The sequence below is a fragment of the Mercenaria mercenaria genome, chromosome 12, assembly GCF_021730395.1.
Source record: "Mercenaria mercenaria strain notata chromosome 12, MADL_Memer_1, whole genome shotgun sequence".
In the NCBI taxonomy this organism is placed as follows: domain Eukaryota; kingdom Metazoa; phylum Mollusca; class Bivalvia; order Venerida; family Veneridae; genus Mercenaria; species Mercenaria mercenaria.
The window spans coordinates 54,684,037-54,709,295 of NC_069372.1; the positions used below are offsets into that span (position 1 = coordinate 54,684,037).

Below are 25,259 nucleotides of genomic sequence, written 5' to 3' on the forward strand. Positions count from 1 at the left end.
ATAGGGAGAGCACGGGTCTATGGGTCGCGGAGTTATGAGTTTGATCCCTGCGTGGGGTGTATGTTCTCTGTGACGATTTGAGTAAAGGCATTGTGTCTGAAATCATTCGTCCTCCACCTCTGATTCATGTGGGGAAGTTGGCAGTTACTTGGGGAGAACAGGTTTGTGATGGTACAGAATCCAGGAACACTGGTTAGGTTAACTGCCCGCCGTTATGTAACTGAAATACTGTTGAAAAAGAAACGGTGTTAAATCCAAAATAAACAAAACTTAGTCTGAGAACACCAGAATCTCATTGCTTGACTCTGAGTTCAATGTGTCTTGAAATTGACAAGTGTTTGTGATACACTTATGGATAAATGGTTCCCCTGTTCTGCATTGTCGATACCTGTGCATGTCAGCCAGGCGCCACGGACAAATCCAACGGAAAATTGATGTGGCCAGCGCAAAATCTCTGGCCTGAGATGAAAACAACGAAGAAATTTGCTGGTATTAGGCCATTACAGGTAATAATATATATATATATATATTATATGGATGGAAAGATTTTTATGGGCTGAATCGATGTACACCAATAGCATGTGTGTTTGTGTCCGATGAAGTTAAATCAGATTGTCTGGAACAAGGTCACTGTATGTAAACAATGAGGAGAAATTTGGAATCTTAAGTACATGTATATATTTAGGCCTGATAGTATATATTAGGGTATTCAAAATGCTACCTGAGATGCTAAAGAAATTTTTCATGTTCATCGGATATGTCTGTGTGATGGTAATTTGCAGAAAATTGATGACCAATACTAAGATAAGCTTGTCAAAGCCCCAAGTGTCTGTGACCAAGTCAACTCGTCCCCAATTTGGTCATTTCATCCCCCAAAATTGGTCATTTCATCCCCCTCACGATAAAATTTGGTCAACTTGTCCCCCTTTTGTTCAATTTGTCCCCCTTTTGGTAATGGTGTCCCCCTAAATATTTGAGGCATTTTATCTTTGACTTTGAAAATTGGTATTTAAAATCGTGAGTTTTGACAGAGTTATGTTAGGAATGGTTATCTTTAAATAATAAGGTTGGTTAAATAATAAAAGAAATATACTGAAAATATAAGACAATTTACTGAAATAAAACAAAAAATACCTTTAGTAATAAAAATATTATATAATAAATAATAATTATTAACTTTTTAAGGATCATAGTAAGAAAAGAGAGAACAATAAATCCTTATCCCTGAAAGTTTTAATTAGAAAATTTACAATAAAAAAATAAATAGCCCGCCCGCTTAGCTCAGTAGGGCGAGTGTTGGTCTACGGATCGCGGGGTTGTTAGTTCGATCTTAAGGTTACAGAGTACTAAATTCTTAAGGTTACAGACTACTAAATTCTAAGGTTACACACTACTAAATTCTTAACGTTACAGACTGTAAAATTCTATGGTTATAGACTGCTAAATTCAAAGGTTACACACTACTAAATTCTAAGGTTACAAACTACTAAATTCTAAGGTTACAGACTGCTAAATTCTTAAGGTTTCAGACTACAAAATTCTTAAGGTAAGAGAATACTAAATTCTAAGGTTACAGAGTGCTACATTCTTATGGTTAGAGACTACTAAATTCTTAAGGTTACAGACTGCTTTAACCTACTAATTTTTAAGGTTACAGACTACTAAATTCTATGGTTACAGACTACTATTTTTTAAAGTTACAAACTACTAATTTTTTAAAGTTACAGACTACTTAATTCTTAAGGTCACAGACTGCTAAATTTTTAAGGTTAAGGTTTACAAACTACTAGATCCTTAAGGTCACAGACTACTAAATTCTAATGTTACACTCAACTAAATTCTTACGGTTACAGACTATTATTTTTAAGGTTACAGACTACTAAATTCTACATTTACAGACTTCTAAATTCTAAGGTTACAAACTACTAATTTTAAAGGTTACAAATTACTAAATTCTATGGTTACAGACTACTAAATTCTTAGGTTAAACACTACTAAATTCTACGGTTACAGACTACTATTTCTTAAGGTTACCAACTACTAAATTCTTCAGATTAGAGACTATTTAATTCTTAAAGTCACAGAGTACTAAATTCTTAAAGTCGCAGACTACTATTTTTAAGGTAACATACAACTAAATTCTTAAGGTTACACACTACTAAAATCTTAAGGTTATATTCTACTAAATTCTAAGGTTACACACTACTAAATTTTTAAGGTTACACACTACTAAATTCTTTAAGTTACACACTTCTTTATTTTAGGTTACACACTACTAAATTCTTAAGGTTACAGACTGCTAAGTTCTTAAGGTAACGGACTACTATTTTCTAAGGTTAAACACTACTAAATTCTACTGTTACAGACTATTCAATTCTTAGGTTACAGACTACAAAATTCTTTTGTAGAAACTGAAAAGAGCAATAAAAATAGAGTGGTCATTTGAAATTTTTCCTATTTTATGCTTTATTTTTGGGACTACAGGAAGAGTTATGTGTCAGTTTTTGGCCATTCTGGTAAAACGTAAATATCTAATGATGACATTACACTTTTAACATGTTCTGCACGACATATTTGCTAATACATGCTATAGAAAGTAGCATTAGCAGTCAAAGTCCTTCAATTTCTGGTCATCAGGTGCTTACTTTGACTGTTCCCCGGGTTCTATTTGATGTACATATAGATTTAAGTAAATTAATTTTCTTGATTGTACCACTTATTGCTATATATTCGTTCAGTTTTAATTACACTTTTGCACCCTAATGTTGTCTGATAGGAGCATAAAGTGCAAAATCTAAGAAAACACGCGATTTTGGCAGTGGGTGGGGTGAGAAATAGACCCAACGTGGACAGAACTATCAGCGTATTCATAAAATATACATGCAAGCAATTAGGCGTGACATTTATCACTACACATTCCTCATTCTGGTTAAATAATAGAGTATGGCGACTGATATATCCTGATTTTCTTAATTAATTTGAGTCTCTTATCTCTATCTCAGAATACAGGCATGTCCCGCCACCAATTTTCAGCATATGGGTATCTGAGTAAAAAGGTAATAATATCTCACTCCGTAAATGTTTATTTTATCATTTTGGGCAATATTTTGTTCATATAAAAAGAAATTCTAAGGTTACAGACTACAAAAGACTTGTAATTGTCTTGCCGACTCAAATAAATCTTATCTTAATTAAGAAAAAATATCTCATTAAGTCAGCTGGAAGTACTTAACGAGGCTTCTGATTTGTTGAAAAAGTATATGTATTCCGCAGTGTATATTTACAAAGTAAAGTGATCTCCCATTGGTGTAAAATATGTTGGATCTACATCTACATCTACATCTTTCACCCAACCGTCGATTTCCGACTATCACTGGGCGGCGCTGTCAGAGAAACAGTTGTTAAAGAAATGATATGTTACAATGTTAAAATAATAAAAGATAAAAAAGACAGTATGCTACAGATAAAATGGGGCAGAGGCAATAGAATTACATACTGACCACCGCCAGCCTCTCTCTATAGATACTGAGACTTGGGCTAGATTTAACATAAGTTGGTAGGGAGTTCCAGAGATGGATGGTCCTTGGGAAGTAGGAGTTAGAAAAGTACTGAGTGTGAGACATGGGGATTAAGTAATTTAGGTTTCTAGTTGGAATAAGATGAGATTGGTCGACTGCAACTGTCTGGGTCCTTATTTTATAAAACATTACTAATAAGTTGTGTAACCTTCTATATTGGAGTGTATTCCATTCTAAAGTTTTCAGCATTTGTGTAACACTACTGGTGTAACTGTAGTCGTACATGACGTACCTAGCAGCTGACCTTTGGACATTTTCGACTTTGCTAGTGAGGGTTTTTTGCCAAGGATGCCAGACGCTTGAACAATACTCAAGTTGAGGGCGGACATAGGTGTTATAGGCAGCAATTTTGACCTTTTTATTGTCAGTTTTCACATTCCATTGTATGAAGCGAAGAGTGGAAGTTGCTTTGGAAGTGATATTGTCAATGTGTTTGGACCAGTTTAGATCTTTGGAAATGGTTATGCCTAGGTATTTAGCTGCCTCACAAGTTTTTAACTCTATGTTGTGAAGTTTGTAGGGGTAGACCACGGGATTTTTCTTTCTAAAGATTCTAAGGACTTCACACTTGTCCGGGTTGAACTCCATGGACCATGTCTTCTCCCAGGTTTCTAAGTTAATGAGGTCTTGTTGCAGAGATACACTATCTGAAATGGAGTTGATGGTAAGGTATATTATGGTGTCATCTGCAAACATTCTTGCGTTACATTTGACCAAGTCTGGTAAGTCATTGATATATACCAGGAAGAGACATGGCCCAAGAACAGACCCCTGGGGAACTCCAGACAGTACAGGAAGTTCACTGGAAAAATGACGGATGTGTTTGAAAACTATCTTATTTCATAAATTAAAACTTTAATCCATGATTACTGGATAAAATTATATGGAATGATGCATTTTGTGTGAGAAATATGCATGTTTTATCAGTGAGCATTTTCGTGTTTTTTTTTTTTTTTTAAATCACTGCCGGACTAGGGGTAACCGAGTTCAATGAGAAAAAAGTGCCCAAAAGTGACGGTCAACATTATACATTTCTTGCAGTTTTTCGATAGTTCTTGGATAGATCTTTCATCCTGGGTAGGTGGCATCAAAAGTTTAAATGTTAGGAAAAGCCCATGACCGTAAACATTACAATGTGGGCCTATGGAAATTGATTTAGTTCCATCTGACCTGTAAGTATTCGCAAGCTTCTGGCGGACCAAGATGTTATTTAAGGATTTTCCGGATGATTTTGGGATAATTAGGTAACTTATATCGTTTGCTTTACAGCGAGAATTTAGTAACAAAATGTAAATGACATTATCAGCAATTTCTTTTTCGAAATTTTACGTTAAAAACTTAAATATTGTTTTTTATAAGAATTGTCATAAGATTTCGCGACGTATTATTATGCACCTAGGAAGATTTCTACCATTGCTGAAGATATAGTCACTCATTCTGACAGTTTTAATACAGAAATAACAAACAAACTGTTATAATTGCATTTTATTTGAACAGCCGCTAACAGATTGGAAATGTTTTTACAAACCGCGACATTTGGCACTTCACAAGGTTTTATTAATTCTACTGGCCCATTATCCATCGCTGTTGGATATGTACGACAATTGACCGACTTCATGAGCACATGGGCACTTAAACGATTAATTACGTCTTAAAATTAAAAAAGAAAACACAAAATTAAAAGCAACTTTATAGTACGACACCGTACTTGCTTTTAGACCCAGCCGAAAGCGCTCTTCAATAGGAGCTAGATGCAAATAACGTGAACGGCAGACAGCATATAAAATGACAAAAATTGTCCGATTTTCAGCCAGGGTTTTACCTTGGAAATTTTGATTGGGGGTCATCATGACCTCTTCATGTTTGACTTTGCCATGGGGGTCATTTTCAATTTCAAGGGGTCATTTTTGTAACATATTAATTCAAAAATCAGGGATCACTTTTGGCCGCGATTCCGCGATATTCTTGCATTATTTTGGCGAAAATCGCATAAATTTTGCTCAAATGCGCTTAAAAATCGCATCCGCGTGGCCGTAGATCGTTTGCCGAAATTGCAACTTTTCGCTAAAATGCGGTCTTGCCGTTACTTAATTTTCATGTGACGTTCATTTAGGCGCTTGAATTTCGCTTTTATCTCCATAGAGCGTCCAATGATTATGACTACCAGACAAAAATAATCTGTTTTCGCGATGTTTCAAAATACCATTGAAACAGAAATTTAAGCATCTGGAAGGACAAACTTTCTGCCTCCATTCGCGCGGACGAATAGCGATGAGTATAACAAGATGGTGGAGAAACCTCTGCTGAAGTTCCTTCATAAAAAACGCTGAAAGCCCGAATTTCCATACGAAATGGTTGAGGGTAGGGTCATAAATAAGTTTGACTTTAACATTGTTTTGACCTAATGGAAGTGTATCAAGTCCAGAAAGATTAAAACATAACTGAACTTCAACTTTGACAAAGCAGCTTTGAAGTAAAATCATTAGGGGAATAAGGCATGTGGACCCAAGACTTGGTTACAACTTTCATCAACCTATTCAGCAATTCCTGGCACTGAATTTTAGATTTATAAAAGGTGTCTCTGAAAGGATATGTTTTGTTTATTTACAAGATAATTGTTCTTACAAATAAACAGATGTTTGTTTTTCAGTGTAATAAAAGCTGTCTGCCGATGTAAAATCCCATTATAAAAAGAAAAAATCCCATTCATTTTGTCAAAAATCTCATTGATTCAAGGCAAATGGGAATTAATCTCATAATAGTATCTGCCAAAAGTGATCCCTGAAAAATGAATAGATAATGAAAAAAAAAAAACCAAGAGAAAATGCTTGCACTGCAGTTTCAACCATTTGAATGCATCTGCGTGACTGATGGAACTTTGGTGACGAGTAAATGTAGTGTTGCGAAAATCTTCGCCCCGATACAAATGGTTTACTTTGGCGTGTATTAAATTAATACAAGGCCAACATTTCATCTTTCCGTTTTCGACAAACATCCAGTCGTATTTTGACAACCATTTTTCGTTAAACCCTCTCGGTCTGCAAACCTTTTTGTTAATGTTTGTAGATTCTGTTTCAGTTTCATTTGAGGACGAGTCAGTGACAGGGTTTTCCTCACGTGCAGACTGCAGAAGACAGAAAACACGTCATCTTCTGTTGGTGTGCCATTTTTTGTTGAATGGTTTTCCATATAAAGAGACGTAGAGGTTTCTCTGATAATTAAATCGCAACACAGTCTACCTTACTACTTCGCACAAATCGGTAAATTCTTTACAATATTGGGTACAAAATTTCGCATTGCCGTTATTCATGGTAATTACGTTGCACCATCAATGATGCATTCAGAATTATTTTGAGGGTCATTTTGAAATTCATTGTGTTAAAACGCACAAAATTGTGCGTCAAGGAAAACCCTATTTGGCGACATTTACATGCTATCAAACTAGGAAAAAAATGTATGAAACTCTTTGGTGTATAATACGCACCCCTTTGTGAAAATGAAAAAAAATCATAAAAAAACTGCGTAATATTATACTAATATATTCAAGTTTTTATGGTAAAGGTCATTTTTGAGTTTCAGCAATTTTTTTTACTTTGAGTTTTTGGCATTTTCAGAAAAATCAATCAATAGAAATGACTGAAATTTACAATTGACCTTTATTTATGCATACCATATTAAGTAAATAAGTTAATTTCAAGCTGCAATATTGAGTGTAAATATAGTTTCAGCAGTTTTCAAACACTCAGTCTGTAAATTTATAGATTCTATTTTTGTTCCAATGAAATAGCTGTTTCTATCAAAACCACATATTAATTTGATGCCTGCAAAATTAAATGATTTCGCTGAATGTTAAATATCAACAGTATGAAGAAGTGTAATAGTTTTTCTTTTCACATTGCAGAGGTGACGATTGGGAAAAACGTGATTATTGATATGAATTCCAAGTCGAAATTATTGTTTTATATAAAGGGCCAAGTTGTGCCAAGGCTTTTGACTTACACATACATAACATCATGCAGGAAGTTGACCTGTTGTCCATCAAGAAAGCTTTTGACAGGTTGTAGTGCACAAGAGCAAGGATACACAAACCAGAGAGCAAAATTTGTAACCCAGAGTGCACAATGTTTAATACAGAGAGCAAAATTAATGCAGAGTGTGAATTGGTTTGTGCAGAATGCAAAATTATTAGGTCAGAATGGTAAATTTCGAACAGAAGATATAATGCCTCCAGCCCAAATTGTTCTACAGGCGAGATTTTACAGTTCATCTGTATTTGTGAGTGACAGACATTCTGATTCATCGTCTAGTTTCCAGTTTGACCATGACCTTGAAGAAAAACTTTCTGACATTGAGAAGTTGAAGACAAATTTACAAAGGAGAGGATTACATATTGATGTTGAACAGTTGGTAAGCATTTTACTAAGCTTACCACATGAAAACTTACTGCTTTAAAGCAGCTTTATATGAAAATATACTTTGAAATCATTAAAATTCATGAGGCACTGCTTCAGCAAACTTGTGTTTGGAAAAAAAATGAAATGATCACAAAATACTTTGAAAATCAATTAGTGAAGCAGTTGTTGTTACTAAAAGTTTTTTGTTGCAAAGTATTTTCATTGGTATTGTAGCTACTAAATATAGGCAGCTTATTTTGCATTGTGGAAATGTTTGCAACTTTTGCAAATATTATATGGTATATTTGCATTCTTAAAAATTAGGCATAACCTAATGCAAAATAGCATGAAATCCAAGATTTGACACGATACTTTGACAAAAATATTGTCCTGGTACCGTAAGTTTATTTTTAATTAGCAGTTTGCTTGCTAATACTTAAACCTTTAGCCTGCTGGCGGCATGTGATTTTTCCTTTGCAAATACATAACTGCAAACAGTTCATTTTTTTATTTACTTTTATTTTTGCCAAATTTTTGTAACCCAAATTTTGGCAAAAGTAATTTTACATAAAATATCCCGGATCGATGTAACTGAAACTGTTTGAATAACCCAATGATAAGTTGCAATATTACTGTTTCAGAGGAGAGATTACCTGGAGTATGTTGAGTTACATAAAGAGAAATTTAGACTTGAAACAGAGAGGGAAGACATTGCCAGACAGATTGCTGTCATCGTTGCTCAACAAAAGGAAAGTAAAACAAAGGTAAGATAACTGTGATGTATTACAGAGATTCTCTCAGTGTGACTTTATTTACATGTGAAAATACAAATCTGAGGGTCTTCTATGGCTGAGTGGTTGAGGTTGTAGACTTTCTTGTCCTTCTGTGTTGTGGGTTTCAGACTCTAGTTTGGCAATAGAATTCTTTCATGTGTTGAAGATGTCCAGCTTGGTTCAGGAACGCTGGTGGTTCTACACAGGTGCCTTTAAAAAAAGAAAAACAAAGAAATTTTGATTGTGGCAAAATTCAATTACTTAGAAAAAAAATGAGGACTTGAAAGATGATGTTCATACAATAACAAGATATTACCATGTCCAGATCACAAGAGATTGTTAAATTACTGTATTTGTTAATGACAACTGGATCTTTGAGTTTCAAATTAAACTTTTCTACCTTACAGTCAAAAGAACAGATTTCCCAAATGAAGAAGCTTGTTGAAAAAGGCAAGAATGCAAAGACACGTCAGAAAGAACTTATGGTATGTGAAACATTCATACATTGTTAATGAATACTCTTTGGTAATGACCCTGTCAATAGATCTTGAGTCTGTTAAAAAAGAGTAACAGGTGGAGTGTACTAGCCAGAGGCCATTTGATTGCAAAAAAAGTAATTTAATATGTATACACAACAATGAAATTATCTCACTTCCTATAGAGTAAATTTGAGAGGGCCAAGTGTCGGGAAGTTGTATTAGGCTCTACCCTCCATGACCACACCTCACCAGTGCTGTTTCTTTGCAGGAAGATTTAGATTTGGTCAAAATTTTCATAACACGCAAGCATACACTGAAGCAACAACTGAACTGTATAACTTAGTAAATGTCCCTGTATGGTATTTCTGTGACAGTTTTGCAGCACTTCCCATAAAACTACACTTTGTAAGACTTAAGACTGTAATGGCCAAGAACGTTACAGAAAATCCTGTATTTCCAATTGCAAGTTTGGCCTAAAGGAATATGACAGTAAAATAATGCAAAATAGTGCAATGGGGTTAGTTTATAGTAATTATGTATAAATGCATTCTTAAGAAAACTTCTCAAAATTCAGAATCCGAAGCCATTTAGTGTTTTCATGGGTTAAGGCATGTAATTTTATTGCCGTTTCCAGTCAGTTAAAATGAGCAGTTGACATTAAAAAAGTTATTCTCTTGTTAAACCTTATTTAAATATTTAGATATTACAAAATTTGATACAGTCTATAAAATGTTGGATTGTGTCTATCTATTTATAGGGGAAGTATTGGGATGTTGAAGAGAAAGTGATGATTAGTGCATTATCCTTGCCTAGCAACCTCTCACAAGATGTTGTAAGTATCCTTTAACTGGTAAATACATGTACTCTACTTTCATATGTTGAACTTTGTCTGTTTCCCTCAGATTTAGTGTGACTCCACACAAAAAGCATTATGGCAACACTGAAAAAAATCAGTTTTGACACTTCTGTGGAAAAAAATCATTGTGGCACTACTCATGAAAATCAGCATTTTGACACGATTGAAAAAAGTGGTATGTCAGAACTGAAAAAGTTAGCTTGCATTAAGGCTGTAATGAAAAGAAAGTCAGTATTGTGGTGCTACTGAAAAAAGAAGTATTAAAGTCACCACTAAAAAGTGAACATTGTGGCACTACTGAAAAAAAAATCATTTTGGCCCATTAGATAAATGCAGCATTAAGTCAGCACTGAAAAAGCAGTTGGGCACTTCTGAAAAAATCAGCATAAAGTCAGCATAGGCAAGTCTGAAAAAAATCAGCATAAAGTCAGCATAGGCAAGTCTGAAAAAATCAGCATTAAGTCGGCATAGGCACATCTGAAAATATCAGCATAAAGTCGGCATAGGCACATCTGAAAATATCAGCATAAAGTCGGCATAGGCACATCTGAAAAAATCAGCATAAAGTCGGCATAGGCACATCTGAAAATATCAGCATAAAGTCAGCATAGGCACATCTGAAAATATCAGCATAAAGTCAGCATAGGCACATCTGAAAATATCAGCATAAAGTCAGCATAGGCACATCTGAAAATATCAGCATAAAGTCAGCATAGGCACATCTGAAAATATCAGCATTAAGTCAGCATAGGCACATCTGAAAATATCAGCATAAAGTCAGCATAGGCACATCTGAAAATATCAGCATTAAGTCAGCATAGGCACATTTGAAAATATCAGCATAAAGTCAGCATAGGCACATCTGAAAATATCAGCATAAAGTCAGCATAGGCACATCTGAAAATATCAGCATTAAGTCAGCATAGGCACATCTGAAAATATCAGCATAAAGTCAGCATAGGCACATCTGAAAATATCAGCATAAAGTCAGCATAGGCACATCTGAAAATATCAGCATAAAGTCAGCATAGGCACATCTGAAAAAATCAGCATTAAGACTCTGCTGAGTACTGAAGAAAAAAACCAGCATTTTGGCAGTACTGAAAAGCAATAAGAAAATACTGCAAAAAAATGAACATCAAGCCACTACTGGAAAAATCAGCATTAAGGCTTTAGCACAACTAAAAAAATTCAGCACCTGGGGTCTTCCTCCACCATCAAAGCTGGAAAGTCACCATATGACCTATAATTGTGTCGGTGCAATGTTAAACCCAACTAAAAAAGTCAGCATTGAAAAACAACAACAGCAGTGAGACTCCTCTGAAAACATATCAGCAGTTTTGCATTTATAGATGCTATCCCTTAATTTAGAGATAAAGCTATATGAACTTTTCTAGGTTTTTTATAGAATGATACAATAATACATATTAACCCTTATCATGCTGGACATGATTGATTCTGCCTTTGCGACCAGTGTAGATCATGAACAGCCTGCACATTGCTGTCCTCTAACAGCTCTTTAATAAAAACAAAACTTTGAGCTGTGGAATGGTAACACTAACTGCTATTTCCTTTATTTAGTTCGTAATAGTCATGAATTTCTCAACTTAAAGATATACCTCTGTAAATAAGATTATTTATAGATCAGAATTATTTATATTTGATATATGTACACCAGTTGTGTGTTACTGTTGGAGATTAACTTGAAAATGGGTCCAAGGTTATGTAATTGAGATTGAAGGTCAGTTTCAAAACTCGAGCATCTTATTGGTTAAATTAAAGTTCATTTTTGAAAATGACCAATAAGAATGCTTACCGTAACTCTTGTTTAAAATGCAGGTAGATAGCCAGGTTAAGATATCCAATTTTACAATCCTATGATAATATTAAAGATACAGTTAGCACAACATGAAGAGTTTAAGATGACTTTTTTCTGTTTTCAGCCTGAAAAGCTGGTAGTTCTTCAAGAATGTTTTGAAGGTAAGGTATAAAGATAATTTTTTTTTTTTTTGGCAAAATATGTTTCATTTTAACTTATTTATAGATAAAATGAGAAGTTTACGGAATTGCTCTCAAGTCCTTTTCTGTGAAATACCGGTAACCAGCATTTGAGGAGACACTTTTTGAGCAATGTGGGATTCTCACCTGTGACCACTGGATGAGTGATAAACACTTCATCACCTGTAGAAAGTCCAGCATTATCCTGATTATATTATAGATGAAAACAAAATCCTTAACTGAAAGTGTAATAAAATTCTATTTACTGGTAGACAGTCCCAGTTAAGGCTATCTGTAAATGAAGCTGGATAGGATTTGGAGGAGTGAACTGTGTGTATCCACAAAACTTTAGCCTACAGCCTACTGTGAAATCATTAGTCTCCGTGCGGTACTAATTTTCATGGATTTCTTGGTTGAGTCAATTCACAAAATCTAATCCCAAAGAAGTAGTAAAATTTCTATTTATTTTATGTTCGAAGGTCAAAATCCACAAATTTATATCCTCATAAAATAGCCATTTTGGCCAAAACCAGGAAATTTCTTGTGAAATTGGAAATTTCTTATGAAATTCGCAGATTTTTCAGTATTTTGAAGTCTTTCTCTCAAAAAGAAGCAGATTAATTCATATTATAAAGGGTATATTTCAGACAGGAAGCCTGCTGTACCTGTTGATCATGATGAAGTATTGAGGAAATCACAGATGGTAAGATTAAGGTATGGTGTAACTGGTTTGTTCTTGAAGTGAGTCTAAGTACAGAGTCATAGTCCTGACCACTGTTGGTTCTAGCCCTGTTTAGGTTGTCACTAGGGCAAACATCTGACTTGCAGAAGATCAGTGGATCAACCAGTGCCTGAAATAATGCCAAGAAGGGCACATATAGACTTCCTCCACCATGAAAAGCTGGGAAGTTGCTGTTTTATCCTGAACTGTGTCATTGTCTCTTAAAACAAGACAAACAAGCAGGTTTCATTATTTTCATAATGGATTTTTTGACTATGATTATACAGTGCACTGTAGAAAAGGATAGTCTGTGATATATTTATATATAATAATATACACTGATACATATATTTGTACTTATTAGAAAAAAAGGTGTTTTGCCCAGATTGTGTTGTTTTGCAAATTCAAGATTTATATTTTCAAAATTACCATACTGCAAGTTGTAATTGAGTACTATGAAGTCATGGATATATGTGTGGGCTTAATTTTCATGGATTTCATTATTGCATCAATTCACGAAATCAAATCCCAACAACAAAATTCCTACTTATTTTATCTTCATAGGGCGATATCCATGACTTCAAGTCCTAATGTTTGAAAATAAATATTGTTCCAAGTCTGTGAAGGAAGGAGTCACCAAAACATGACTGGAAAAGAGCTTAGAAGGTCCATAATAGATGTAAAGTAAATTTTCACTTCAGCTAAACGAGGTATGACTACCGGTATGTTGAAAATTGTTGTTAAAGATAAGACTGATGATCGGTAATTTGAATGAAAATGAAATGCTTGAAAATTAATCTCCTGATATTTCAGTAATGTTGGACACAGTGCATACTACTTAACTGGTAGGTTAGCGGTATTAGAACAAGAACTTGTAAACCATTTCTCAGCACATCTCCGATCAAAGAATATAACACAGATGTTGGCACCAGAGATGTTTAAAACTCCTGTAGTGGTGGGTAAATGTACATATTTTATTTTGCTTGGCATTTTGAAGACCAGACTTGGTTTCTTATGGTTGAAAAGATTCAGTATTGAATTGGTTTGAGTGATACGTATCAGGGTTTGTGGCATGATTTTATGTTAAGATTGGTTTTGTTTAGTGCTGCCAGTATCAGAGGTTAACCGTATTAAGTTTGGTTGATTTTTAGCTCAGATTCAAAATTTATGGATACCGAAGTTAAATTCTGAGACTTGTCACCAAATTCAGTTTTATAATCTTATTGCCAGTTTTTCTTTTTGTCTGATTGTAAATAAATCAGTGATATAATGTGCACACATGTAGAAATTGAAATATTTTGGTTATTACAGAAGAGGTCAGTATTTTTCTAAGTGATTCAAAGATGGAAAATAAGATTATTCATTCTGAACTGAATATAAACTAATAAACAAGTCAGAGGTTGTAGGAAATACTTGTAGTCATGAGTTTGGATTCAGCTTCAAAACTTCACTGCAACATTGTCTAAAACTAAAATTTAAAACTCACACTCAAAAACATACGCCATTGTGTTTGATATTGCCTAAGTCAGGAAAACATTAGTTATGCGACATTTTCCTGACTATGACAATATCAGTGGCATCAGAGACAGTATTTTCATGGGTTGTACAGCCATGTCATTGAGTGACAAATTAAAATAAGCTGTTCTTGAGTGAAAGCAACGCAAGTGGAAGTTCAAATATTATCCACTGTAACAGTTTTATTTCAATAAGCCCGCCCCCTTAGCTCAATAGGAGAGCGCAGATCTATGGATCGCGGGTTCTTCAGTACGAGCCCTGGGTGAGGCGTATGTTCTCCGTGACGATTTGATAAAAGACATTGTGTCTCAAATCATTTGTCCTCCGCCACTGATTCATGTGGAGAAGTTGGCAGTTACTTGCAGAGAACAGGTTTGTACTGGTACAGAATCCAGGAACACTGGTTAGGTTAACTGCCGTTACATAACTGAAATACTGTTGAAAAACGGCGTTAAACCTGAAACAAACAAAATCAGTAAATTGCTGAATGTCATTCAGTCAGTTAATTAAAGTAAGTTAAAAGCAGTAATCGTTAGAAATACATGTAACTGTTTGAAGTTACTGTATTGGTATTTAAACACACAGTTTTTGCATAATTTAGGAAGCTGGCTGTATTGATGTAATGGATCCAGCTTCAGTATACAGATTGCAATATAAACATGGTACCAAACAGATAACAGATTGGGATTCTGACCACATGTTTCTGCAAGGGGCTTCACAGCTGTCATTTCTATGTAAGTAATGCAGTGTAAATCACTTGATTTTATTGGACATTCTGACTTTGGTTGGTGGGGTGGAGATATCAAAATATGGTATATATTGTATTTATTCTTATTTTTTATACGCCCGTTTGAAAAACGGGACGTATTATGGGAACGCCCCTGGCGGGCGGGCGGGGGGCGGGCAGCGTCCACAGACCTTGTCAGGAGCATATCTTCTACATGCGTGGAGGGATTTTGATGAAACTTGGCACAGTTGTTCACCATCATGAGACGGAGTGTCATGCGCAAGAACCAGGTCCCTAGGCTTAAGGTCAAGGTCACACTTAGAGGTCAAAGGATACAAGAATGAAAACTTTGTCCGGAGCATATCTTCTTCATGCATAGAGGGATTTTGATGAAAGTTGGCACAATTGTTCATCATCATGAGACGGAGTGTCATGCGCAAGAACCAGGTCCCTAGGTCTAAGGTCAAGGTCACACTTAGAGGTCAAAGGATACAAGAATGAAAACTTTGTCCGGAGCATATCTTCTTCATGCATAGAGGGATTTTGATGAAAGTTGGCACAGTTGTTCATCATCATGAGACGGAGTGTCATGCGCAAGAACCAGGTCCCTAGGTCTAAGGTCAAGGTCACACTTAGAGGTCAAAGGATACAAGAATGAAAACTTTGTCCGGAGCATATCTTCTTCATGCATGGAGGGATTTTGACATAACTTGGCACAAATGTTCACCACCACAAGACGGAGTGTCATGCGTAAGAACCAGGTCCCTAGGTCTAAGGTCAAGGTCACACTTAGAGGCCAAAGGTCAGATACAAGAATGACTGTCCTAAGCATTTCTTCTTCATGCATAGAGGGATTTTGATGTAGCTTGGCACAATTATACACCATCATGAGACGGAGTGTCTTGCGCAGTTCCCTTCTTTAGAATTACTTCCCTTTTTTGTTACTATAAATAGCTTATATGGTAACTTTTTCATTACTAGTCGTAGGGAAAAATCCAGACCACTTTTCTGTAGTACAACATGCATGTTACATCCAATTTTGAGGTGTATTTTGACCAATCTCTACCTGGTAAGGATTTTTGTGTGGACTTACAATTTTTTTTTTTGTATTTTTTATTTTTATTTTTTTTTAAAGATTAACTTCCCTTAGTTGTTACTATAAATAACTTATATTGTAACTTTTTTATAATTGACCGTAGGGAAAAACAAAGACCACTTTTCTGTGGTACAACATAGTTGTTACTTTCTAATTTTAGGTGTATTTTAAGGTATCTCTACCTGGTAAAGAGTTTTTTTGTGGACTTAGAAAAACAAAAGAATTACAATGATTACTAAACAACCACAAAATTAAAATTACATCTGCAAATACAGGTGCTAGAGTAAAGAAATTTGCTGTGACGGGCGTATATGTACACCACATGAAGTACTCTGAGGGTGATAATAGGAACTTTTTAAATTCCCAAACTTTCATGATTAGTTTCAAATATTTCATCAAAAATACTATTCTGAGAGGAATTTTCCTTTGTATATGACTCTTGGTCTTAAAAAATGATTTGACTTTATTTGTGAATGGATTCAGGATATCTTAATTAGCATAAAAGCAAGGTCCCATGCATAAATTTCTAAAGTCAGTATTTTCAAAATTGTTTTGCCTGATTTTACAATAGGAAAATACATTTTTGGCCATAAAATTGACATGAAAAAAAAAATACTTAAGACTCAAAAGATCCTCATTCATTCTTACGAGATCTTAAAAATGATACATAGTTAAGCTGGATCCTGCAAAATAACAGGGATATAAATTAGCAGGAGCCCAGTAGCCCATGGCCTCTAGATTTTGGGCTGGGCCCCTAAATTGTTGGATAAAATGAACATATACCTAAATTAAATGTTAAGCATTTATTTTTGACAGTCTAGGCCCCTAAAAAAAATAGCTAGTTTACATCCCTGAATAAATCTGCAATTCACACAAAAAAAAAACACTGTTACAGATTAGATGATGAAACAATAGATGTGAGTACTGGTGAGAAGTCCAGAAAGCAGTCATGGTGTGTAGTCTACATATTTTAAGTTCTAAGAACTTTCCCTATCAATGAAGTAAAAGAAATGTTTAATTAAGTGATAACAAGAAAATATTTTATCTTGCTACAGCATACTTTGCAAAAATGTTGATAAGTTCTGAAGACCTGCCAGTCAAACTGTTTGTGGTTGGAAGGAACTATATACCAGGTAGGTTTACATGGAAAAAGATGGCAGTTTTCAATGACATAGAAAGTAATTACTTAGAAACTGCATTGAGCAGTGACGTTAAGAACAGAAAGTGGTTATCTGACCCAGCTTGCACAAAAGAAATGTTTTCAACTACTAATCATATACAATTGTTTTAAATACTGTGCAAAGCATAAATGATGGTTAATTGTTTGCATGCAGATGTATAATGAATAACAACATATTTTTATTCCAAACAAAAATATGCAAAATTGTATATGTAAGGAACATGTCTGGATTAAAATTTTGCATACTTTCAGTTTCACCACATACATACATATTTGCATGTGGTTTATCAATGTGGATTAATTACAATGTAGATAAATTATAGTGTGTATCAATTACAATGTGGATCAGTAGAACAATAGAACAAGATTTAGTTTGGTTATGATGGACTTATTTTAACTTTTGGTATCAATATTAATATGTTTGTGACAGACAATTATGTTTATTACATGACTGTATTCTGTTGTTTCTCTGATTGGCTAAAAACGGTTCGAAAAGTAATTAGTACATATCAACTTATCTTGGGTTATAAATAGTACGGAAATAAAAATAGATCGAAGTAGGTGCTTTGAAAACGAATATCAACCTGATTTGGTCTTTTATATTTATTTCCTTATTTCTTTATTAAAGATACAATTGTAATAACAAGACTGACTATACATTTATTCATGTAATAAAACAATTATTGACTTTTTCATAGGTTGATATCAGGATTTATCAACCCTCAAAAAGTTATATTCACCTTGCCTTCGGCTCGGTAAATATAACTTTTCGGGTTGATAAGTCCTGATATCAACCTATGAAAAAGTCAATAATTGTATAATAGGCATTGCTATTGTTAAAAAAAAAATTGGTCTTAGGTTCAGGTATAATTATAAATGCAATTTTATTTTTTCAGAAAACTCGGAGACAAGTAGTTTACCAGGTTTATATGGGGTGTTGCAGTCTATACAGGTGTGTTTGTGTGGGGTATGCAGCACCAGGGAATCCTGTGGTCAGGTCATGGAACAGTTTACTGATATACTGACTGATATTTATAAGCAGTTTGAACTACCTTTCAGGTATGGACTTTGCAGCTCTTTCTTTCCTTTGAAATCCTTCAGAATTTTATGGAGATTTTATCTCACTTTTGAGAGAAATAATTCTGACAATTACAATATTTTTTACTTTGATGACCTGTGATAACCTTACTTAGACCTGAATGCATAATTCCAATGAATTATCAGTAGCAAACCAAATTTTTGCTTGCTTGGTTTAAATTGGAGAGTACCAGTAAATTGCAACAGGAAAAAAAAAACAGTCTCTAGCAAAAGTTACAGTAACTATTGTAGACTGTTGATGATTCACAGCAATCTCACATCCATGCCTTTACTTAATTACAACTGAATGATTCTCTTCACACATGCCTTCCAAATGATAATACCAAGAAAATGATCTTTTTTATTTTTGATAAAAGTATGCCCCTTTTTTACTGTGACACTTTTAGCTCAACTATATAAGGTATATGGAGAGCTATCCTACTCCATCCAGTGTCAGCCTCTGCAACTTGTTTAAAGTTAAGATACACTTTCACTTTATCTTTGTTACTACTTGTTGGATTTGCTTCAAACTTAAAATACTTTTTGCTCATCATCATCCACAAGGGCCATAACTCTAGCACATTTATTTCGTGAATGATTTCCATTTTGCATAGAATTTCAGGTCAAAGCTTTGATGCTCACACTTTATCTCTGCTACTTACTAAATGGATTTGATTCAAACTTAAAATGTTTGTCATTAATTATCACTGAAATAACATGACACAACATTCATAACTCTAGCTCAAATATTTCTTGAATTATGCCTTCTTTTTACTTAAAATTTCAAATTAAATTTTTATGCAGTTTGACTCTGTCTCTGTTTTTACATTATATGTATTTTAGACTGGTATCACTTCCTGCCTGCTCACTTACTGCTGCAGAAGAGAACAGAATAGAGTTACAGATCTGGGTACCCAGTCTACAACAGTATCTGAAAGTATGTTTTTCATTGTTCGAAATCACATGCCCAATTTTAATCATAATGAAGTGTACTATTGTCAGTATTGTCTTAATGGTCCTACACAATTTCAGGTGAAAAAAAAATAAAGTGTTTATTTGAATTTGCATTCTAGTTTAAAATTTGAATAGTAAAACTTGCTTTAGAATTGAAAACTTTATAAAAAATGCTTTGCAAAATATAACATTAAATATCAGCTTTATCAAATAATTTTCCATATACATACTGTACGGTTAGATCATTATTATTCTTCGAGGAGTAATTTTGATTCATTATAGGTTACATTTATCCATAACATAAAATCCAAGATCACAGATATGATTCTGGTTCATTAGCTCGACTATTCAAAGAATAGGTAGAGCTATTGTACTCACTCATGCGTCCACGTCGGCGACCCAATTTGGTTAAGTTTTTCTATGTAAGCTGGTATCTCAGTAACCACATATGGGAATGGATTGAAACTTCACACACTTATTCACTGTGATAAACTGACTTACATTGCACAGGTTCCATAACTCTGTTTTGCTTTTTTACAAAATTATGCCCCTTTTTCGACTAAGCAATTTTTGGTTAAGGTTTTATATGTAAGCTGGTATCTCATTATCCACAAATGGGAATATATTGAAACATCACACACTTGTTCACTGTCATAATCTGACATGCACAGGTTCCATAACTCTACTTTGCATTTTTACAAAATTATGCCCCTTTTTTCGACTTAGCAGTTTTTGGTTAAGTTTTCGTTTGTAAGCTGGTATCTCAGTATCTACTAATGGGAATTGATTGAAACTTCACACAGTTGTTCACTGTCATGATCTGACATGTAATGCACAGTTTACATAAAACTTTGCATTTTTACAAAATTATGTCCCTTTTTAGCTCGACTATTCATAGAATAGTAGAGCTATTGGACTCGCCCATGCGTCGGCGTCCACGTCCGCGTCCCGATTTGGTTAAGTTTTTGTATGTAAGCTGGTATCTCAGCAACCACTTGTGGGAATGGATTGGAACTTCACACACTTATTCACTGTGATAAACTGACTTACATTGCACAGGTTCCATAACTCTATTTTGCTTTTTTACAAAATTATGCCCCTTTTTTGACTTAGAAATTTTTGGTTAAGGTTTTGTATGTAAGCTGGTATCTCAGTAACCACTTGTGGGAATGGATTGAAACTTCACACACTTATTTACTGTGATAAACTGACTTACATTGCACAGGTTCCATAACTCTATTTTGCTTTTTTTACAAAATTATGCCCCTTTTTTGACTTAGAAATTTTTTGTTAAGGTTTTGTATGTAAGCTGGTATCTCAGTACTCACTTATTGGAATGGATTGAAACTTCACACACTTGTTCACTGTCATGAGCTGATAAGCACTATGCAGGTTCCATAACCCTATTTTGCTTTTTTTAAATTATGCCCCTTTTTCGATTTCGTATTCAGTCAATCGACAAGGCTGTTGAATAGTCGAGCGTTGCTGTCCTCCGGCAGCTCTTGTTAGACTAAGCAGTTTTTCGTTAATTTTTTGTATGTAAGCTGGTATCTCAGTAGCCACTTATGGGAATGGATTGAAACTTTACACAGTTGTCCATTGTCATGAACTGAATTGCATTTTACAGGTTCCATGACCCTCTTTTGCAGTTTTACAAAAAAAATCCCCTTTTTCAACTTTTATTTTCATTCAACTGACAAGGCTGTTGAATAGTCAAGCGTTGCTGTCCTGCGACAGCTCTTGTTTTATTGTTAGACTGTACACTCAACAAATTGATTAAACCTTGAAAAGGTTGTTTTGGCAGAATCCATGGAATTTGTTGCCAAGGAAGTTATATGATTTTGCAGGAATTAGTGAAATAAGACAAACATTTTTGAAACATAATCAAATAAGTGTTAACTGTGACTATATGAGAGACACTATATATCTAAGTCATCAAGTACCAACTTACTATCAGATTAATATTTATCTCAATGTGAGAATATTAGTTTCATGCTACAGTTAACATTGATATTGTGTGACCTTTCATTATACTCTGGCATAAAGTATGGGACCTGGGGCTGTATTGGAATCACACACATTCATTGGTCTATAGGTTTGTCTGACAGTTCATAATTGCTTTCTGGAACCACAAATTGCAAATCATTGATATAATGATGAGAATCACATATGACAGATCACTTGGTATAAGGTCAAGGTCACACTTGGAGGTCAAAGGTCAAATAGCTTTATTTTGTGTCCAGTTCATAGTATAAACCACTGGAAGGATTTTCTTAATACCAGCATCAATTGTAAAACCTTACCAAACTGTCATGCAGAGTGCACAACCCAGGGCCACTACATCCAAGGTCATGATCACAATAGTTGACCTTCACTTTACAAAAGCTGCTTCTGATGGTATGAATTATTATCAGTGATAGCACTAGTTTATATATGTTACAGGTGGCATCAGTATCAATGTGTGGAGACTACAGCAGTAGACGGTTGATGATCAGGTGTTCACACAGTACGCGGAAGTCTTCCTCAAACCCAGTGTATATGGTACGTCTTTATGAAATATGCTTGAAAGACTGTTGTATAAAGTATATTTCTAGTCATGCTAAGCAATATGGAGAAACAAAGCTATGTCTGTCTGAACTCCAAAAAGTGAACTTTATTTAAAATTACAAATGTTCACCTTGAAACTGACAGTTTGTCACAAACTAAGAGTAGAATTATTAGTTGAAAAATTTGATTTTGGCATCAAGACCTACCCAGAGTCACCAAAGTACACAAAAAAATACAGATATTATTATTATATCAGATTTATATAGCGCCCTTTTCATGATAAACAAGATCCTTTACTAGTACAGACACAGAGCAATCTGACCAGAGGGACAGAGTGAGATAAAGCCCCCATAACAGCTAGAGAGAAATTATTTTTTAGATACAGACTTGTCCGGCTAACTTAGCCTAGCTCTTTGCGAATAGACAGTCTGGTTCTTTAACATGCCCGTTGTATAGCACCTATACACGCGAAGCCGTCTTTCCTGGGAAGAACCAGTAAAGGCCTCTTAAGTTAGGTGGGAGACACTCGAGAGCAGCTCAGAAATTTCCAGTGTCTGGACCGGGATTTGAACCCTGGACCTCTGGATTGACAGTCAGACGTGTTACCACTAGACCACCAGCCAACCCGGTGACTTTACTTAAAAGTTGCTTTTCCTTCTAAGCTCTATTAAGCAAATTCAGTGACATGAAGCAATTTCAGTCACATGAAGCAAATTAAGTGGCATGCAGTAAATTCAGTCTCGTGCAACAAATTCACCAACATGAAGTAAATCCAGTGCAAATTCAATAACTTGTTTTGTTTTCAAAGCAAGGTTTCCTTATTTTTTTTCAGGTTCATTGTGAAGTAACAGATGTAACAAGAATGATAGCATTACTTCTGGAGTATGGACTCGCAGACAACACATGGGTAACTAAATTATAGAAAATCTGTAGAAGTATTTCTCAAAAGTTTTAATAAACGTAGTGCATCATCACAGTCCTGTGATATGAACATTAGGTTTATTCATAAAAAAAAAAAACTTTGATATTTAATGGACAATCTTTTAAGTTTTGAAAGTGAAACATTGCTCTAAACAATAACATGACCCGGAATGTTGAAACATCATAGGATGATTGGACATGCAGAGTAGATGACCCCTATTGATTTTGGGGTGACTCCTTTAAAGGTCACGGTAACAGGGGCCAGAACATGGAAAACCATTTCCAATCCATAACTTGAGAACCACTTGACCCAGAACCTTGATACTTCAAAGGATGATTTGACATGCCGAGTAGATGATCCCTATTGCATTTCAGTTACTAAGCCAACTATCAGTGTCTCTTTGATTTTCACTCCTGTCCCCTATTGACCTCTTGCCTACTATGTTTTGGGGGAGACATGTGTTTTTCTACAAAAGCATCTTCTACTTTGTATACTTAAAACTTCATTTAAAAAATCTGTTACAGATTAGATGGATCAAACAGTAATTGTATTTTTACCTTTTCCAGGAAAGATGACATTATACAAACCAAATACATGTATCAGGATGAAAGGATTTTCAGTTTCTACACAATGATTTTCGATACAGGAACACAGCTATACAAGGATTGTTCAGACAATTAGAAGACTAATTCAAGAAAATTAGTAAACTGTGATATTGTGAACTGAAGAGTAGAGTTGTATAGAGTTCTGGAAATCTAAGAAAATTTATCTTTATGTTGAGCTGAGAATAGGAAATTTTTATATGTAAGGAAAACATACAAAAACTGTTCAATATAAGTGATGTACTGATCTTTCATCCTGTCACTGAATCAGGAATATATTGTTCATGGTGTGATTGTGGATGAAAGCTTTCATCATACCAAATTTTGACAGTGAACTAAATCTGGTGTTATGTAGATGTTGACAGAATTGCTATTCTTATTAATAAATGTGCATGTAAAATGATTTCTATTTAGACAGATTATGTTGTATTTGTATATCATTGGCAATACATAAACTGTCAGAGAAATATTACCGAGAAATACTAGAGTAACAATTATGTTGTCCAAAGTCCAAAATGTTAGGGGCTTAAATAAATTGCCATAATTGATACCTTTGAATTTGATTTTGATTATCTGGCTACTATATGTATAGATTTGAAACTTGTTGTGGTTGCATAAATTGGTTTTGTTACTGGTTTATATGATCTGTACACAACCAACCTATTAAATAGAAAATAAAAAAATAAATTGCTGCCATTACAAAACTGTTCTGTTTTTCTTTTAAGATTGCTGTGGAAGTGTTCAAATAGTTATACATGTTGATCTTCTAAAGCAAGTTTGTGCTATGTAGGCTTATACTGTGCAAAAATATATAAGAACAACACTCTGCAATAGCATTGTAACTCGTGTTTATTTACAAGTCTGCAACTGGGGTTGTTCAGTTCTTTGATATTTTGAAATTGATGGTAATGGTTACAGTCATCAGACTCGAGAATTTCAGATTTTATAAGCTCACCCAAGCACAATGTGCTCAAATCAAGGTATTTTATCTACAACAGTTTTACAATCATTTCTACCCAATTCCAATGAGGCCTGGCCAGACTGTTTGCCTTAATAAAATTGCATATGAGTTTGAAGATAAATCTTCAGCACTTTTAAGAACTAAGTGACTATATTGAGCTTTAGAAAAATCTTTTGTATCATAAACATTTGCTTCATGGTCTTCATGACTCCTTGGCCCATTTTCATCAGTGTTCAAAAGTCAGAAATTTAGACATAGATATCAAAATGCTAAAGTTTCATTTGGTATTCAGACCGACTACTGAAATTTGGCATGAATGATCATTCTGAATGTACAAACCACCAATTTTGTCATAAATATTTGCTATCAACAAAGTTATGACAAACTCAGGATTTCTCATGCCTAACTCTTTAAGATTCAGACTTTCAGTATTGATGAATACAGACCCTGTTCAGAATGTTTGTCCTTACGAAATCTAGGCCAAATTCAAACTGGGACTCAAATAGGTGATGTCATAAAAACACCTTGTTTACACTTCAGATGCCACATTGATTACCAGTCCAGATGTACACGAAACCTGATCAATGCAATTGTCTTCATGAAATCTTTGTGCAGTTGGTACATACAAGTGGGTCATTTGGGCTTAATAATCAGAGATAACTAGATCAAACTAGATAAAAAATCTTGTAAAGACTAAAATCTGCATTTTCTACCACATCTGAATACATTTGGCCAGACTGTCAGTCTTGCAACAATGAAGTTCAAACTTGAAACTGGGTCATCAAGGTTTAAAAACTAGGTTATGCTGTCTAATAAATAGAAACGTATTTTCAACATTCTAGAGGCCACATGTTCTTTCTGGTATGCATGAAAGCTGGT

General features: G+C 34.5%; 1 protein-coding gene across 4 annotated transcripts; it reads left to right on the plus strand.

The window, feature by feature from the left end:
• Positions 1–4,754: 4,754 nt before the first annotated feature.
• On the plus strand, positions 4,755–24,101 carry LOC123534153 (serine--tRNA synthetase-like protein Slimp). 4 transcript variants are annotated; one of them, XM_045316249.2, is made up of 16 exons: positions 4,755–4,822; positions 6,657–6,838; positions 7,480–7,985; positions 8,614–8,736; positions 9,153–9,230; positions 9,982–10,056; positions 12,024–12,060; positions 12,726–12,792; positions 13,613–13,754; positions 14,916–15,048; positions 17,193–17,270; positions 18,214–18,376; positions 19,238–19,331; positions 21,791–21,889; positions 22,728–22,802; positions 23,384–24,101. In XM_045316249.2, the coding sequence occupies exons 3-16, from the start codon at positions 7,512–7,514 to the stop codon at positions 23,390–23,392; spliced, it is 1,647 nt and encodes a 548-aa protein (XP_045172184.2). In that variant the 5' UTR covers positions 4,755–4,822; positions 6,657–6,838; positions 7,480–7,511; the 3' UTR covers positions 23,393–24,101. The 4 variants fall into 4 exon arrangements, with proteins under 4 accessions (XP_045172184.2, XP_045172185.2, XP_053376080.1 ...); XM_045316248.2 differs by lacking the exon at positions 4,755–4,822 and adding an exon at positions 5,657–5,939; XM_045316250.2 differs by lacking the exon at positions 6,657–6,838.
• Positions 24,102–25,259: the final 1,158 nt, after the last annotated feature.